At 46.1% G+C, this 19,116-nt stretch overlaps 1 protein-coding gene across 1 annotated transcript in view; it reads right to left on the bottom strand.

Annotated features, from left to right (window-relative positions):
• Positions 1-8,104: 8,104 nt before the first annotated feature.
• Positions 8,105-19,116, bottom strand: part of LOC132427733 (uncharacterized) — a 64,562-nt gene continuing 53,550 nt past the window's right edge. Inside the window, exon 6 of the mRNA XM_060015378.1 lies at positions 8,105-18,036. Within this exon, the coding sequence (XP_059871361.1) occupies positions 18,026-18,036 (11 nt within the window). The 3' untranslated portion in view covers positions 8,105-18,025. The remainder of the gene's footprint in view (positions 18,037-19,116) is intronic.

Below are 19,116 nucleotides of genomic sequence, written 5' to 3'. Positions count from 1 at the left end.
GGAATACCTAGTGTGGTGTCTGTCTTCCTGACTGGACCTCGATGGAAAAAGAATGCACATGAGAGCTTCCTCTGCAGAGGAGTGTCTTTGGAGACGGAAGGAGGGTGGGAGAGTGGATAGAGGGGGCAGGGAGGAAACTCCTGGAATTCTTTCCTTGAATCTAAAGCAGTGTTTTCCAAACCTTACAGGTTTAAGTGAACTCAAATGAATTTAATCTAGGAAATTTCACAGCATGCCTTGAGATAGTAGGAGACATTCTGGGGTGCTATTAAAATAGAATTATTAATTGCTTTCTCATCTCTTAAGTTACTCAGCAATTTTAGTAAAAGTGGAATGAAATGTCTCTTTCTGCACGACTGTATCTGCCACACCTATAAACTGCGAATCAGTCATTCCAAGACAGTGGAAGAAGACACTTAGTAGAGGGTTGGAATTGGGAGTAAAACACAAGCAGTACCTTCCAAATGGAACCTCCAAAGATACATTTTTAAATATTTGGTTTTTAAAAATAACTAAACTAGGGCTTCCCTGGTGGCGCAGAGGATAAGAATCCGCCTGCCAATGCAAGGGACACAGGTTCAGTCCCTGGTCCGGGAAGATCCCACATGCCGCAGAGCAACTAAGCCCGTGCGCCACAACTACTGAGCCTGTGCTCTAGAGCCCACGAGCCACAACTACTGAAGCCCACGCGCCTAGAGCCTGTGCTCTGCAACAAGAGAAGCCACCGCAATGAGAAGCCCGCACACCACAACCAAGAGTAGCCCCCGCTCGCCACAACTAGAGAAAGCACACACGCAGCAATGAAGACCCAACACAGCCAAAAGTAAATAAATGAAAAACAAAACAAAACAAAAAACACTAAACTAAGTTCTAGTTCTCAAATATGGATGATCATTAGAATTATCTGGGGGAGGATTAAAAATACAGAGTGTAGAAACTGACCCTATGACCAGGATTCAGACTCTCCCAGTTTGGGGCCCCGGAACTGGTATTTTTTGAAACCTCATGTGAACAAGGGGTTCTGATAATCAACAGGTTTAGGATCCATTATTATATAGAATTTAAAATTTTCTATTTTTGTTTTTTTAACACTTAGATTCAGAATTCAGTCTTTTGGGATTTTTTCCACTAAAGGTCTGAGCGAGGAGCAGAGCTGACATTCTCTGTCCTGGCGGGGCAGCTGGAGGAGACAGAAGGCAGCGGAGCTCCCCTCTGAGACTGGCTTTTGAAGGGCTTTTGATCATCTCCACCCCCTGCCAGAGCCAATCACGGATGTCAGAGCCCAGGCAGCTGTGGCAGCTCAGTTTCCATGGCAACACCACCTCTGTCAGGAAGCTGGGATTCCCTGATCCCTGGGCCTTTCCCCCATCAGCGCTGAGCTTTTCCCAACTGTGGGATCCTAAGAATGACCAGGCATCTGGCTCCTTCAAGAAACAGCCTCAAATGTCCATAGATCCTTCCAGGAGCTTATCAAGTCCCTGGAAAAGGAAATAAAGGAAAGAACATAGCCAGGGTCAGCAGCAAGAAGGAGTCTCATTTACCTGTAGCCGGGTCAGTTTTCTTGCTTGGTGACTTTGAAATGAAATACAGAGCAGAGGAGAGCCTCAGTATGAAAAACAAACCAACAAGCAAACAAACACCTACCGTTTATGAAAAGAGTGCAGAAGGGTGTCCCCTCTTCCTGCTGCCTCCTGGCCACCTGTTGCAGCATTGAGGAAGTCAGGAACTTTCTGCTCACAGCCAGAGGAAAGGACACCAGGTCTGTTAAGATCAAGAAAAATAAGGATCACGTGAAGGTGGGAGTTGGGTGCAGCGGTGCCCTTTACATGGTGGGTGTCACAGACCAAGGGAAGGCAGAGAAGAGAGGCAGCCCTGACCTAGGGTTGCAGCTGAAGCCACCAGTCCTGCTGATTTAAGTATGTTAGAATTTCAACAGTTCAGACAAGCTAATTTTTTAAAGGGATGAAGAGGCTGCTTGTCTTCCAGCTGAGCTGGCCGGTCACCTGTGCCGCCCAGCATGGCTGATGTTGGTGGGGACTTAGAGCGGAAGAGCAGGTCCTGGATGTGATCCGGAAACTCACCAGGCGTGTGGCTTTGCAGTAGTGGAATCTGTCGACATGAACAGTCCTCAGCACGTTGGGTGATTCGAGTGCACTTTCATGATTCCCTCTCATTTTACCCCCTTGCTGTTTCCACACGCCACAGGAATCCCTCACTCCCCTCTGAATTGTGTGCTGCTGGAGATGGATGCTCGGACCTCCCACTCAGACGGGGCAGTCCCAGCGCCACCAACTCACAGGACCTGTTGTTCGTCCATTCCTTACCCAGTGCTGTCACTGCAGCCCGGCGCTGCAGCCCAGCCGGGAGGGCAGGAAACCAGTCCCCCAACAGCCATCCATCACGCTCGTAAACGCTCTGTATTTTACTAAGTTCCATCAAAGTTCACGTATACACCGAAGCAAAACAATCCTCCTCTATGCATTCTTTTTTTCTCAACCTATATGCAGCCCACAGACGCACATGAAATATTCGTGGGTGTGTGCTGGGAGCGCTTGAAGCCCTGCGTGCATCTGTGCAGTGGTGCATGTGCGCACCAGGCCGCGTGCCGGGGCGCACAGGACACCTGGTGCTGGGCGGGACCGCCTCCTGCACAGGCTGCACATGGAGGCCGAGCTGCTCCTAGGCTTGGATCCTCATGAATCACTCTTTGGCACTTTCCTCCCCAGCGTGCCATGTGTTGGTTTTTTGTTTGTTTGTCTTTTTCCTTTTAATAACCATTTCTTTAAAACTGAAGTGTAGTTAATGTACAATGTTATGTTAGTTTCAGGTGTACAGCAAAGTGGTTCAGTGATACATATATATGTATAATAATATAAATATATTACATATATATAATTTTTCAGATTATTTTCCATTATAGCTTATTGCAAGATACTGACGGTACTTCCCTGTGCTATACAGTAGGTCCTTGTTGGTTATCTGTTCTGTATACAGTAGCGGGCACATCCCATGTGTTGGTTTTAACTGTCTCACTCATCTTAGCATCTCCAAAGACTGTGTGATCAGTTGGTGTCCCAGCCTGCTGCTGGCTCTCTTCTCCCCCTCTTCTGCTCCCACGTTTATCGCTCAGTAAATGATAAGGGATTCCTTCCGCGAGTCCAGGAAGACACGAAAGGCAGCTGTCTTTTGTGTTAACGTCAACTCCGGCTCTCCTCACCATCTTCTTTCTACTTGTAGGCCCTCTGCCCACTTACTTTAGAAAAGAAGCAAACGTTACCTGAGCTTCCCAGACCATGCAGTCCTGTTCTTGAATAACAACCTTCCAGTGGTTTACTATGTAAGATACCCAGAGCAACACACACACACACACACACACACACACACACAACGTGTGTCAAAACCAAACAGTTTGGCATCCTCTCCTTGTTTTTAATCAATGGCTGCTTCCCATCTAGTTTTCACCTTGTGAAACTCATGAGAAATCTGAAGTCGTCACCTCAGCTTCAGACTGAGTGTTCTGAGCAGTTCTAGAGGGCAGATGGGACAGGAGTTTGAAGGCTGTTTCTCCATATCCTTGGATCCTTCAGTATGCATCTTTTAGCCCGACGCTTGGTGCATCACAGTACACATCTGAAGCATCAGGTTAGGAAAGTACCAAGAGTGGTAGCTTTGAAGCTAACGAGAAGTACCTGCAGATTCCTTTCTCGTTCAGCTCGAGGATTTTCTAATCTCCTTCAGTGTAAAAATCCTCTTGACTGGAGTGAGGCTTCTAATATTACCTCTTACGATGAGTGCTTTTCAGACCTCTTTGAAGGCATCCTAATAGTCGAGAACAAGAGAGAATTACCACAGAACAGGAGGGAAATGATACAGGACTTGTATCAACAGGGTTGGACAACAATGATGAAATTCCACATTTTTATCTAGAATCATCCTGGAATGATTAAGGCTGAGAAGACATGAGGAAGGCCAGGGGACCGTCCCGTTGCAGCCTGTGGTGCCAGCATCCAGACCAACCTGCATGTGCTGGTCACCTGTCTTTGGAGAGTGAGCCCCCAGATGCAGGGAGGCTGGAGAGAGCAGCGTCTGTTTCTCGTCTCCAGACATCTAGGGGAGAATTCGTGTCCTGGGGTGATGCTTTTGCCTTGCCTTTATTGATGACTTTCTCCTCTGAATTCTCACATTACTTTTTTTAAAATTAATTTTTATTGGAGTATAGTTGCTTTACAATGTTGTTAGTTTCTGCTGTACAGCAAAGTGAATGAGCTATATGTATACATATATCCCCTCCCTTTTAGATTTCCTTCCCATGTAGGTCACCATGGAGCATTGAGTTCCCTGTGCTGTACAGCAGGTTCTCATTAGTTATCTGTTTTATACACAGTAGTGTATATATGTCATTCCCAATCTCCTAATTCATCCCACCTCCCCTTCCCCCTTGGTGTCCATACATTTGTTCTCTACGTCTGTGTCTCTGTTTCTGCTTTAATCTTCATGCATAGTTTATATGATCCGTGCAGTGTGATAATACGCCGTTAGCTTTCTCTCTGCGTTTCGAGGACAGAGTTTGTTTTTAGGGCCACACTGACTTGCAACAGTCATTGTGGGTGATCTGTCTCCATCTATCCCGCCTTAAGCATTCTCTGCATGAGAGGTCGGGAAATATTTTCTGTAACAGGCCAGTGTGTTTGGTTTGAATGTTTGTGTCTCCCCAAAATTCAGATGTTGAAACTTGATGTCCAAGTGATGGTATTTGGAGATGAGAACTCTGGGAGGTGACTGGATCATGAGGGCAGAGCCCTCAGAAGGGGCATTAGGGCCCCCTCAGAGGGCTCCCTTGCCCCTTCTCCACGTGACACACGGCCAAAAGGTGGCCGTCTCTGAACCAGGATATGGGCTCTCTCCAGACACTGAATCTGCCAGCGCCTTGACCTCAGACTCCGCAGCCTCTAGAACTGTGAGAAAGAGATGTCTGTTGTTTGCAAGCCTCCCAGTGTATGGTATCTTATTGAAACAGCCCAGGGGCTTCCCTGGTGGCACAGTGGTTACGAATCCGCCTGCCAATGCAGGGCACACGGGTCCGATCCCTGGTCTGGGAAGATCCCACATGCCACAGAGCAGCTAAGCCCGTGCGCCACAACTACTGAGCCTGCACTCTAGAGCCCGCGTGCAGCAGCTACTGAGCCTGTGTGCTACAGCTGCTGAAGCCCGCACGCCTAGAGCCTGTGCTCTACAACAAGAGAAGCCACCACAATGAGAAGCCCACACACCGCAACAAAGTGTAGCCCCCGCTCGCCACAACTAGAGAAAACCTGCGTGCAGCAACAAAGACCCAGTGCAGCCAAAAATAAATTAAAAAAAAAAAAAAAAAAGCACCCCAAACAAACTAAGACAGCCAGACAGGACACATTTAGGCTTTGTGAAGCACATGGTCTCTGTTGTAACAGCTCTGCTCTGCGAGAAAGCAGCCAGACACAATCATATGTAAATGAGCAAGGCTGTGTTACAATAAAACTTTATTGACAAAACAGGCTGAGGGCCAGAAGCGGTCCTTGGCAATAGTTTGATGATTGCTGGTCTAAGTCAATGCCAGTTATACCATTTCCCTTATTAGTGATCAGACCAGGCAGGCATGTGTGTGTATGACCTTATACTAGTCAGGAAACAGGAGGGAACATCTGGTGCGGGCCTCTGGAAAAGGCTTCCTTGATTCTAAGACCTCGTCCCTTATTTCCCTCTGGACCTTGCTGTGTTGGGAGCAGCCATCATACTCCCCGGCTGAGGATGGCCCAACACTGGAAGGAGGACAAGGCTGAGAGGAGCACAAAGAGGAGAGAGACCCTGACATTCTCACCCAAGCCCGCTCTGCTCTGGTCTCCAAACTATGCAGCTTAATTGATGTCCTTCTTGGCTAAGCCAGTTAGCCTTTTTGTTTGCAAGAAAGCATATTAATTGATACAGCTCTACCCCTGAAATGTTTAAAATGATGTTAAATTCATGTAAATCGAATCTGGCTTCTCCTTGGGGAAAAATTATATACTTCATACTACATTTCTGATAAAGAGCGCAGTGTCCAACTTTTTACAGAAATGATAAAAAATGCCATGTTGAGTCAAACATACATGGCGTGTTTCTAGAAAGTTGTTTTTACAGTGCATATAACTGATGACTAGGACAGAATACAGTGAGTCGCTTCAGATTCAAATTCTCATGAGTGTGTATCACATGAAGTTCTCGTCTTACATCTTCATAATTCCTCCGTCTTAGTGCAGGAAATATAGTAAACACTCAGGTCACAGAATCGACTGGAATTTTTAGGGAACATTTCACAAGACTCTTTGAGGAGAATTTTAAGGATATTTGGTCCACATGATAAATTTAAAGGGTGTAAAGGGGTCCAGGACCACTGACTTGGAAGTATACTTCATGAAACATGAAAATATGGGAAATAGAATGTCGGGGGTAAAAAGTAGAACACTGAAGTGGACACGCAGGGACTCCAACTATGTAAAAAGTATATGTGCACAGAAAAGGAATAGGATGAAACTATAAAATAATAATAATTTAGGTGATTTCAAGTTTTGTTTTCATAAAATTTCCAAGTTTTCTACAATAAAAAAGTTTTGCTTCTGTAATCGGGAAGAATAAAATTTCAGTACCGACCACAGAGCACACATTTGCCTTATGATAGCGGCTGCCACCAAAAGAACATCATTCATTTTATAAGTTGTGTATAAAGATTTAATATGTCTGACTATAAGACAGTGAGATTTTTAAATAAAGGAACTCCAAAATCAAATGAATGTATTTCTTCCTGGTAGTTCCTTTAGGAGACGATATGCTTATTCAAATGACGTTTTTTGGAGCTCCTATGGAAGAACTGTCTGTGAAGAGTCAGCCACGGAAGAAATGGATCTCCTGTCTCTATCAAGGCATAGCATTCTCTCTCCTCCCTCCTCAGCCAGCTTCAGCTAATGGTTTGTGTGCTTGTTGACACTGACCTTCAGCGCCATTGGGAAGGGCTGTGGGGTCATGTGCGCCCTCAGTCTCCATGTAAAAGCAGGTCTCTTTGTGGATTCCAAGATCCTTTAGGAGTTAGCATAGGTTTACTTGGCTGTACCCTATAAAGGTGAATTAAAAGAAAGTGAGGAATTAATTGCACTTCCCTTTTTATTTTATTTATTTTTAATTTTAATTTTTTTAACATCTTTAATGGAGTATAATTGCTTTACAATGGTGTGTTAGTTTCTGCTTTATAACAAAGTGAATCAGCTATACATATACATATATCCCCATATCTCTTCCCTCTTGTGTCTCCCTCCCTCCCACCCTCCCTATCCCACCCCTCCAGGCGGTCACAAAGCACCGAGCTGATCTCCCTGTGCTATGCGGCTGCTTCCCACTAGCTATCTATTTTACGTTTGGTAGTATATATGTCATTGCCACTCTCTCACTTCATGCCAGCTTACCCCTCCCCATGTCCTCAAGTCCATTCTCTACATCTGTGTCTTTATTCCTGTCCTGCCCCTAGGTTCTTCAGAACCATATTTTTTCTTTAGATTCCATATATATGTGTTAGCATACGGTATTTGTTTTTCTCTTTCTGACTTACTTCACTCTGTATGACTCTAGGACCATCCACCTCACTACAAATAACTCAATTTTGTTTCTTTTTATGGCTGAGTAATATTCCATTGTATATATATGCCACATCTTCTTTATCCATTTATCTGTCGATGGACACTTAGGTTGCTTCCATGTCCTGGCTATTGTAAATAGAGCTGCAATGAACATTTTGGTACATGACTCGTTTTGAATTATGGTTTTCTCAGGGTATATACCCAGTAGTGGGATTGCTGGGTCATATGATAGTTCTATTCTTACTTTTTTAAGGAACCTCCACACTGTTCTCCATAGTGGCTGTATCAGTTTACATTCCCACCAACAGTGCAAGAGGGTTCCCTTTTCTCCACACCCTCTCCAGCATTTGTTGTTTGTAGACTTTTTGATGATGGCCATTCTGACTGGTGTGAGGTGATACCTCATTGTAGTTTTGATTTGCATTTCTCTAATGATTAATGATGTTGAGCATTCTTTCATATGTTTGTTGGCAGTCTGTATATCTTCTTTGGAGAAATGTCTATTTAGGTCTTCTGCCCATTTTTGGATTGGGTTGTTTGGTTTTTTTTGTTATTGAGTTGCATGAGCTGCTTGTAAATTTTGGACATTAATCCTTTGTCAGTTGCTTCATTTGCAAATATTTTCTCCCATTCTGAGGGCTGTCTTTTCGTCTTGTTTATGGTTTTCTTTGCTTTGCAAAAGCTTTGAAGTTTCATTAGGTCCCATTTGTTTATTTTTGGTTTTATTTCCATTTCTCTAGGAGGTGGGTCAAAAAGGATCTTGAAGTGATTTATGTCATAGAGTGTTCTGCCTCTGTTTTCCTCTAAGAGTTTGATAGTGTGTGGCCTTACATTTAGGTCTTTAATCCATTTTGAGTTCATTTTTGTGTATGGTGTTAGGGAGTGTTCTAGTTTCATTCTTTGCACTTGCCTTTTTATCCCTACTCAGTACACAGCGCCATGCTGAGCACAAAGCAAAGGCTCAGTTAATTGATGTTAATTGGCACATCTGTGACACTCTGCGGAGTCATCTAGCTGGGGACTGGATTGTCTGTGTTGACATCACTCAGCTAAAGAGAAGCTGAGAGTTATCAGCTTGTTTAGACTCATAGATGATTCAGTTTTCCCAAATAGCCTAAAACTCGGTCACTTACTGAGGTGACAAACTCTGCCCAGTTTGCCAAGGATATTTCTCATTTTAGCACCAAAACTCGTTCATCTCAGGAACCCCCTCAGATGCAGGCTGACTGAGGTGGTTGGTCACTCTATCCACTGGTGACCCAACTTTATAATGATGCAACTTCCCTTCGTTTTAGTCTTGGCTTCTCCAGCCAAGCCATTCACCCAAGGCTGGATGGAGGCATCCAGTGGCCCAGCCATCTGACCTCTGCTGTGTGTTGTTGTCCTGCAGACGAACAAGCCAGAACAAAGGGATGAACTGCAAAGAGACAGGGCCCTACACATATAATCTGGTTATAATTTTCCTGGGAGAGTTTGGGTTCCTGGCTTATCCATCCATTCCTTAGTTATGTATGTATGTATGTATGTATATATTTATGGCTGCATTGGGTCCCTGGCGTATCTGTCCACTCCTTATTCATTCATTTATTTGTTTGTTTATTTTTGGCTGCCTTGGGACTTCGTTGCTGCGTGCAGGCTTTCTTTAGCTGTAGTGAGCAGGGGCTACTCATCATTGCAGTGCACGGGCTTCTCATTGCGGTGGCTTCTCTTGTTGTGGAGCATGGACTCCAGGCATGCAGGCTTCAGTAGCTGTGGCACACGGGCTTAGTTGCTCCACGGCATGTGGGATCTTCCCCAACTGGGGCTTGAACCCATGTCCCTGGCATTGGCAGGTGGATTCTCAACCACTGCGCCACCAGGGAAGCCCCCGTCCACTCCTTGTAAAGAACAACTGCCTCTCAGGTTGGCTCATCACTTCTGTTTTGCCTGCGACATACAGAAAGGCAAACCAACCAGCCCAGCATGACCCTGCTCAGAACAAGGTTTTCTGCCAGGTTTTCACATGCTGGAAAACTTGTGCCCCTCGGAAAGAAACCCCAGCAAAATGAAGCCTAATTTTTATTTATTTTTGCATTCAGAGAGGAATGGCGATGTCGTCCATGTCCTAGACACATCTTAATTTGTGGTTTTTTTCTTATTTGACTCTCTTAATAGGAGGAAAGTATGCCAGGGCTGATTTATGGATCTCCAGTGGTGCCAGGCATCATTTCACATGTGCACAGCTGCTCCACAGTAGTTTAACTTGGCGGATAGCATTAAACCCTGGAATTGTGTCATCTATTTGTACACGCGTACAATAGCCTCCTTGTGCAGGTTCTTCAAGAATCCTTGCAGGCATGGTTGAGACTGGGCGTTTACGGAGTCTCACAGAGTGATTTATTCTGTTGGAAGCCTTTCAGCGTTTCAGAATGAAGGATGAGATAGCATTTTGTGCCATCGATTAAGTTCCCTGGGGAATTAGAGTTGGGCTAACGTGGAGACGCCTCAAGCCCACGGTGGGAACTCCCGTTTCAGTGGTCATCCAGGCGATGTGGGACATGTGACTGCTGACAGCAGGCTGGCTTTCATTCTGACATGTCGCAGGGAAGCAGCTAAAAGTGGGGGGGCGGGGTGATCTAATGCAAGTCGCCGCGGGTGTAAATAACTTGAGAAGCTCTGTTGACAGCAGAAAGTCCGGCCTCCGCAGTAGTTAACAAGGCTATCTTCAAATTCAAAGGGCCCTGACATTTGTCACAGTTGTCCTTTGTAGTCAAGGGTGCTACTGCGGACACCGTGTTTATCCCTGCAGCCGAGTGTGGCTGAAAATACCCGTGTGTGACAGGTGATAAGGCCTTTCTGTGGAGGGGGACAGGGCGGACGTGAGAGCCTGGCTAGGGTTTGTGTGCGGGCCTCCCAGCACACAGCTTGGCATGTCACAGAGCATCTTGTCTCCATCTGCAGCGACCTGGCCGCTCTGGCCTCGGCCCCTCGGCTCCAGCGGCCCGCAAGTGTCTCCATTCTTGAGCGGCTTTCCCTGGGTCTTGCTTGCTGTCTCCCTTGCCCGCACAGGGCAGGTAGGCTGGTGCCAGGCTCCTTCCTACACCCTGGCTCAGGGGAGAAGGCCTTTGGGGTGGGCTGGGTCCCTCGACACTTTTGTCGATGGGTGATTTTATTTTGCTACTTCAGCACTGTTTTCAACTGGAAAGACCTTTGAGGCTGAAAGGACTTTCCCCCCTTTCTCGGTGTCACCTGTCTTAGGACAGGGAAAGGCAGAGGCAGTGCTTTGGGCTCAGGTGTGCCTCTCCGTCAGTGGACTAGGTGGACACTTACACAGCTTGTTGCCTTAAAAAATGCTACCTCACTAGCCTATTCTCAAAATCCTTTTTTAAGGCTAGAAATTCCTAAAGGCTCATCTTGGAAGTCTAATAGTGGGTTCACAAGCCAGCGACAGGGCTCGGAAAGCCGTCTTGCTCGGGTGTCTTGCTGGGGGCAGCAGTTAAGTTCAGGCCCGGGTGGCGCTGGTGGCCTCAGCCCATGGCCAGCACTGCGTGACTGCTTATTACGTTGCCTCTTTGGCAAATAAAAATCTTTTTACCCGTGGGTTCAAGATGGGGCTTAGGAAAGAGAATAAAAGGGCTTCTTGGTGATGCCTTAGCCTTAAAATCTCCTATGGGAGGAACTGCTAATTGTCTTGAACAGGGAAACCCCAAGAATCTTACGAGCTCCTTAACCACTGAGTGAATCGCCTTATCAGACCTTCTTCTAGAAGAGTCTGGTGCATAAGGAAGTTGTGATGAGGATGACTGAGAGATGAGAGTGTGGTGCCTGAGACCAACCCTGGGCACTGGACTTCCCCGGGAGGGAAAGATGACCTGAGCCTCCATGAGCAGCTAAGGGACACTGGTGTCCAAGAACGGACATCTTCTCGGGAGGGAGAGGGGGTCTGGAATTGGGAGGCAGGGGAACTGAGCACAGCCTTTGTCTGCTTCACAGTTCTGCCTCTGGTTTGAGGTCATCCAGTAGAGTTCCATCCCACACAAGTCTTGAAGTTGTTTCTCCAAGGAACATCTCTGAATCAGCTTTCATCTCTTCTTGACCCTCTAAGGACGCTGGGAGGGAGGCCCAGAGTCCCCAAGGCTTCGGCGCATGTAGCAGTGGTCTCTGATCCTGTAGATATTGTTTTTTTGTTTATTTGTTTGTTTTTTGAGAAACTAGGAGGAATGGTATTGAAAGTAACAAGCATCTAGTATGTTCTGTCATTCCCATTTTATAGATGAGGAAACTGAAGTTCAGTTATGGGACCAGGATTACGTGAAAGCGAATAGCAAAGCTGGGATCTAAACGTAGGCCACCTACCAGAGGTGAGCAGGTTGACAAGTTAGCCCAACTCAGAGAGCCCCCTGCATCTGACTTCTGTGCTCCATCTCAGAACTGTGGGCTTCTCTCTACAGTCCTGACTGAGAACTTCACCAGGAAGACAGCAGGTTCTCCTCATGGTGTTTGAGAAACCACTGACTAAAGAATGAGCCTCGCCTGTATCCCTGATGATCTTTTAAAATAGTGAATAGTAACACTGCTATAATGGTGAATATTGAAATGCCACCATCTGCCCTTGGTCTTTCAGAAGGTACCAGGCAAATCTTGCTGTTCTGAGACCGATATCTAAATTCTTTTAATTAACTCATTTATTGACCAGGGGATTTTTTCAGAATCTAACGCCTGTGGCTGGTGATTTGTTATGTAAATCAATATTGAAACATCTCTGGTCAATAACGTTTGGGTAACAAAAGACGTATTAATAAGTCTCTGGTCAATATTAATAAACCTTATTTGGTTTGATGAGTTAAAGCAATACCCTTAGCCTCCACTGTGTATGTTGGAAAGAGGGCAGAAGGAAACAGTTTCTCTGAGATAACTCTCCAAAGAAGGTCCTAATAGGTTTGGGTTGATAGACATCCAAGAAGTTACAGATGATAGGGGTTGACACCCTTGCAAAATTAATATATGCCCAGTAGGCTAAGTCCATGGTTTCCTTCCTTTTCCATTGGATTTCTAAATGTCAGAAGTCCCCATCTTCATGGTCTGTGACGTGATGGGGCCCTTCTAGTTACAGAGCTCTTCCTCATGAATTGCTCTGTGAAACCTCAAAGACTGCTTCATTCCTTTTCTGTCAGGTGAGGACACAGAGACTGAACGCCCATGCATTCCTGACGGCAGCACAACTGGTACACCACGGAGCTGGGGCGAGAATCGAGACCATGAGTGCTTTTAGCATTGCCCCGCCGTGTTCCCTCTCCACATTCCACAGAAGGGTTTATTAAGGATCGCATTTTGCATAAGGCAGCCGATGGTAGCAATGGTCACCTGAAGCCAAGGTCCCAGGCTGTGGAGCTGGTAGGGCTGGGGCGTCTCTTGCCTTGGCTTGGGGTTGGCCCAAGGGATTAAAATCACTAGGGTACAAGAGGAAGGATGCCAAGGTTGGAAGCCAGGCCCAGCCTGAATTGGGCTGTGCCGGTGGCATGCGAAGTTACGAAGCATTTTCAAAGTACCTATGACATTTTATTTTAGGTAGTAAAATCTTTACGTTCAAGCTGTTAGAAAATATTTGAAACAAGCCATTCCTAAATATGTTTATGTAAGTATTCCTAAGACACACTACACACATGTGTGAGTCAGACTAAGTTCTTCATAAAATAGAATTGAATTCAGTTGTTTAAAATGGGTTTGCTGTTGGGTTGCATGGAGACATGTACGTGGTTTGATCGTAGCCCTCACTTTTCAATGTTTTGAGTGTCAAAAGGACATAGGATGGCACCTTTCTTAGGAAGTGTGATTTATAATATACTCCACACTCAGTGAAAATTGAGTTTGTGTAGTAGTTAGGATTAGGTTGCTAGAAGATCCAAAATAACAGTGGCTTAAAGAAAATAGAAGTTTCTTTTTCTCTCATGAACGAAGTCAGGAGTCAGTTCACAGATGGTTTGGTGGCTTCATGGTATCAGGGGCTCATGCTCCTCCTGTCTTGTTACTCACTATGCATGAATTCTATTTCCAAATTCACCTCATGGGCCAACATGGCTGCTGGAGTGCCAGCAATTATATTTGCAATCCAGGCAGTAGGAAGAAAAAAGGAGTGAAAATGAGGGCACACTCTCTTCCACTTCCACTATGTCTCCTCGGCTAGAACTCTGTGATACGCCAGATCTGGCTATAAAGCAGACTGAGAAATGTATGATTTTAGCTAGCCATGATGTTCTCAGCTAAAACAATAATTAGGATTATTTTTACAAGGAAAAAAAAGGAAGAATGAATATTGAGTGGCAATTAGGAATCTCTGCCACAGCTTGGTTATGGAACCTATTCCCTTCATCTTATTCCCTAGGCTCCCCACACTTGCTCCTTGCCCATCCCCTCTTGCACATGTGCAATTAAAAAACGACCCTATTGCTTGAGAGACCCAGAGCCATGCAGAACAGAAAAGATCATTATGGGTGGAAACTGAGTCAAACTAGGGAGCTTCTTGCTATGATTATTTGCCTTTATTATCAATATCATTTATTTCATCATCAAAAAACCTTACTGTGCACTAGAATGTGTAGGGGAAAACATCAGAGGTGTTAGGAAATATAATACAGGATTCCTGTCTCTACCCTTGACTTTCTTATTTGGGGGAGATGAGACTCCCAGAGTAAGGTCCTGTCAAGAGCTGTGAAAGGGCTGAGATTTTCCCCCATTTGTAAGTGAGGAGCTAGCCCACCAGTGTCCTGGGTGCTGGCAGGAGACACAGGACCCTGGGTCAGAGATAAAGGACTTAAATTATATCAGTAGTCTGGGTGCCAGTCTTTTCTTGTGCTAGTTCCCCAGTTCCTGCAGGGTGACTCAGGTGGCCACATGGTGACTGCATGGCAGCGGGTGGCATTACAGGAGAGGAACCTGGAGCCCAAGGCAGGCAAGGCTTGTACGATGGGAAGCACGGCTGCCACCCCTTCTCCAGAGGGAACCTCCATCTCCGAGGTTCCAGGCTGTCCACCGTGTAAGCATGCTTGTAAAGACGGTCCATCCAGAACAGAGGTGTCAGCGTCTCCGCCTGCAAGATGTCAGACACAGGAGAGGCCCTTGGAGAACTGTCTCCCGCCCGACATGACACAGCGCACGCCAAGCACGGCACCAGGACAGAAGCACCCTGGTCCCCTGTGAGTGAGCAGAGCGCGCTGGGGGCTGCACAATCAGGGGCCTGGAAGGGAGGGCGAGGCTGGACCAAGAGCGGGGAGAGGGCTCCACCCGCTGTGCAGGTGCGCAGACATGGTACGAGGCGTTTGTAGACCTACCAAAGAGCAGTTTGGTGGAAGGGAGAGTGTTATAGGAAAGCCGTGGGGTCTGGACGTCCCGGGAGGGCCTGGGATGCCTGAGGAACTTCCCGCAGCGAGGAGGAGGGTCGGTAATGGTGCCGCCAGCGACATGGCTGGGGATGGCCGGAGCGGAGGAGACGGGAGGCGAGGCAGGGACGGGTCTGGGCATCAAGTGCTGGGTACGTGAGCGCTTCCCACATGGCAGGGCAGCGCACCCGTATTTATTGTTTCGCTTCCTTTACTATGCAGCAGGCAGGAAAGCTTGCAGGGAACTTCATGTCTGTAAGGATGAAGGGGTAGCACCATTGATAGACCCGTTACCTCAAGTGGCATTTCCTAAATTTCTCACGAGGGCATCACCCAGGTGTTCAGTGCTGGATCCTCTCATGTATTTTAGGATCAGGCCCTTCCCTGCAGGTATCAGTGTCAGGTTCTAAAGGACCCCAGGGGCCCTTACTGCCCAGGATAAGGGAGGGCTTTGGTGTGGGGCAGATAGATAGAAATACCCGTGTCGTACCTGGGTGACCAGTCATGATAGCAGCTCTGAAAGTGAGAAAACTAGTGTAAAGGACACATCCGCAGGGAAACCCGGATACTAACAGGCAAATGGCTTCAACAGAGGAGCCCCTGACAAAGAAGATGCTGGACATCCCTGTCCTTAACCCTCAGACTGGAGACGGAAATTCTACGTGTCCTCGAGTGGCTTCCTACTCTTCTCACAGAACAGTCCTGGCTCCTTGACCTGGTGTGAGAAGCAGCAGCACGCCCCTGGCCCCCGCACCTCCACAGTGAGTGAAGTGCCCCCGACTCGGCTTCCGCCATCCATCATGGAAGGCTTTGGCAGACCGCTGTGGAAACCAACTCCTAAATATTTTAAGCAGAGACCATGGCTGACAGGAGTCAAACTTTCTGTATTAATGGAGGATTAAAACCTCAGCTGTTTCCAGTAATTTATTATGCACCCGCTTATAAACACATTGCACTGGTCATGGAATGTATACGTGTAGCAGGCCCTCCAGAGATGGATGAAGAACACTTCAAGGGCATCAAGGGCACCCAGGTTCCAGCATGGAAGCACAATCACAGTTGGCAACCTTTGCATGGGAAGTCCCCTGACCGTTGGTGACCTGTGTCCTGTGGCCACTGTCTGGGAACCACTGCACGTGACAAAGGAGCAAGACCCTCTGGCCTTACTCAGACCCATCATTACACTGTCCCCAGAAGTGACCCATGTCAGCCTTCAAGGGCTCATGTTGCGAAAGGCAATCATCTGTCTCGTGAGAAAAGCCATCGAAGTGCCAAATTATTGATGGACAAATCACCACACCCAGTGTGCTGTGTCTGACTGTGGGCACCACACCTCAGGGGCAACATTAGCCCCAAACGTGACACATGCAGGGCAGAAGCGTTCAGACCAGAAGGGGACACAAACCATGCGATGCTGGGACAAAGGAACAGGATTCACATGGATAGAAGGGGTGGGGGGGCACGCTTGCTGTCCGAATGCTCTGGAGGTTGTGGAGAGGAAGGTTTTCCCAGGGTGGGGGCGGAAACCAATGGCAAAGGCTGGTTGCTGTGAAAACAGATTTATGCTAAAAAACCCAGGGGTGTGGGGGGAGTACTTCCTAACAGTTTGTGAGAACGGGCTGAGCTCTCTGTCACTGGAGATGCTCAGTCCTTGGCTGCATGGCCATGCTGGAAGAAACACTGCAGAAAAACTCCAGCGTCGGATCACTGAAGGAAGGGACTAAGTTTCCCCCGCAGGACCTTGTGATGCCATGCATGGGGGACTTGAATCTGAAGTTGGGGTGTGTGTGGTCTTGTAATAGGGAAGAATAAATCTGACTCCATATTGGATCTATTTCTTTAGCTCCAACCTTTGTGCCCTGTTGCCTCTGCTTAAGTCATGCTGGCTCTGCACCTTTTGTAAAAGAATGTTGCCTATGGCTTGAAATATACAGGATAGCCTGACCTTGACCTGACCTGAACACAGAATAACAGAAACCTGGCCTACAGGGACAGCTACAAGAACAAAGGATCTGACACCAAGAAGTTTGCAACAATTCACACACCCCCTCACCTTGCCTTTAAAAAGGGCTTTGCTGAAAGCTTTTCGGAGTTTGGCCTTTTTAAGGCATGAGCCACCTGTCTCCTTGCCTGGCCCCACAATTAACCTCTCTGCTTCAAACTCTAATGTTTCAGTATTGTTCAGTCTCACTGTGTTATTAGGCACAGACTTGCGTTCAGTACAATTATGGTGAGCCAGCCAGGAATCTGTGCCTGTGGCGGGTGGACCCCGGCCAGGGACAGCCCCTTCCCAAGTTCCCAGCAGCTGCTGGAGCTCATTTTGCATCCAGGAACTGTGAGGGACTCTCCCTGAGAGGCGTCAGCTGCCCCAGTGCACAAGGTCATTTGGAGCAGAGAAATGTCCAGAGCTGTGGTCCACATTTGGTGTCACTTGGGGGTAAGTCGCTCCATCTTGCACAGGCTGGGAATTCTCTCCACTCCATTTGGGTTACTTCCCTTGTAGGAAGTGAGACACTCTGGGTCTGTTCTCTTTTGAGAGCTAAGCCAGTCTGTTTGGAGACCTCCATCTGGGAGTAGAAATGGAATTTTAGACTACACCTCCACAGATTTCTGTGTGACCGTAGTTTGTGTTTTTTTGTGTGTGTATTGTTTTGGGGTGAGCCACTCCAGCTTGTGCCTTTGTTAGTGGGACCATTCGTTTGTTGTTTGTATGTGTGTGTATCAGTATGCACTGGTCAGTTGAGACGTCTTCGGTAACAGGGCTTGCGTGTGACGGCACCAGGGTGTCCTTCCCTATTGTGTTGGGTTTTGCCTGTGGTCGAGCATTAGTTGGGATTTTCCTTTTGCAATGAATGGGTATTTCCCTTTTTGGCACTGGGGAACTGTGATCCTGAAAGACCATTTTGCATTGCATTTGTTTGCTTTATTAATATTAGATGACACCAGCCATGAATAATTAAGTATGGATAATCAGAGCTCTGTTCCATCTTGTAGTCCCCCTAGCATGTATTTTGCAAAACTGGGAGATCTTCAGTATGCTCCTAGAAAGGGAGAGAAAGAAGATTTTTTTTAAACATTTCACCACCACTACATTCTTTAGACTCTGGACTAAATTACTTAAGATGAAACTCTCTTAAAATTCCAAAACTGGTTCTTTTTGCATATGCAGTTAAGAGAAAGCTGGCTTGATAAAATACCTTTTATTCAGAATTCTGACCCCAAGAGAACGAAAATATTCTGAGGAGCAAGCTTGAAGGTAACTAAGTAAGTTCAACCTATTCCAACTGTTATTTTTGGTTTGCATTTGCCAGGTGAATTGCCATGACATGTGTGGTAATGATTCCTTATCTTTACATTTGCATGTTGTTTGCTGTTAAAAAGTAGGATCCTTGTTTGAAAAAGTTGAGGAAATTGTTGGACTTCACCCTTTTGTTTTTGTTCTGCAGGAATTAGATTTTGTTCTGTGTGTATGTTTACATTTGTCTTGCATATAAGTTTGCTGGCTATGAGATCTATCTGGATGTATGTGTTTCATTATGATTAGGTGTCTTTGTCTTTGGATAGTATTGCTGAGGTTAACTTGTAAATGAGCTCTATTTAATAGACTTAAAAGTAAATGCTTACAAATTAAATACTTACTACTATTTAGAAAACAGGCCAAAATGAACTTCAGGTCCTCATGATCTGGGAAATATTCAGTATGGAATTGATATCTGGTATTGAAGCTAGCTTAAGCTTGTTGGTTTGACTAATACAGACATGTCTTTTAGAAAATTCAAACTATTTAGGATAAACCTTATAACCAGCAATAGAAATTTCTAGTAAGAGTTTCCGAAAAGTAAGTATAAATTGTGAGAGATGCCTTTAACATTACTTACTTAGGATGCTTTTAAATGCTTGTAATAGAAAACACAACTAAAAGTATCTTAAACAATTACGACTAATTCCTAATGGTTCCAGCATAGATTGAGTCAGTGAATCAGTGACATCAAGGATCCAGGTTCTTGCCATATTTTCCTCTGCCATTTTTACATGTCAGTTTTGTCCTTGGATTTGTTCCCTCATGATCCTAAGACAGCTTCCACGGCACCAGTCCTCATCCAACAATGACCAGATTCAGG

This window comes from Delphinus delphis, chromosome 6 (genome assembly GCF_949987515.2).
Source record: "Delphinus delphis chromosome 6, mDelDel1.2, whole genome shotgun sequence".
In the NCBI taxonomy this organism is placed as follows: domain Eukaryota; kingdom Metazoa; phylum Chordata; class Mammalia; order Artiodactyla; family Delphinidae; genus Delphinus; species Delphinus delphis.
Note: the sequence above shows the minus strand (reverse complement) of the source record. Positions and strands in the feature narration are given on the sequence as shown.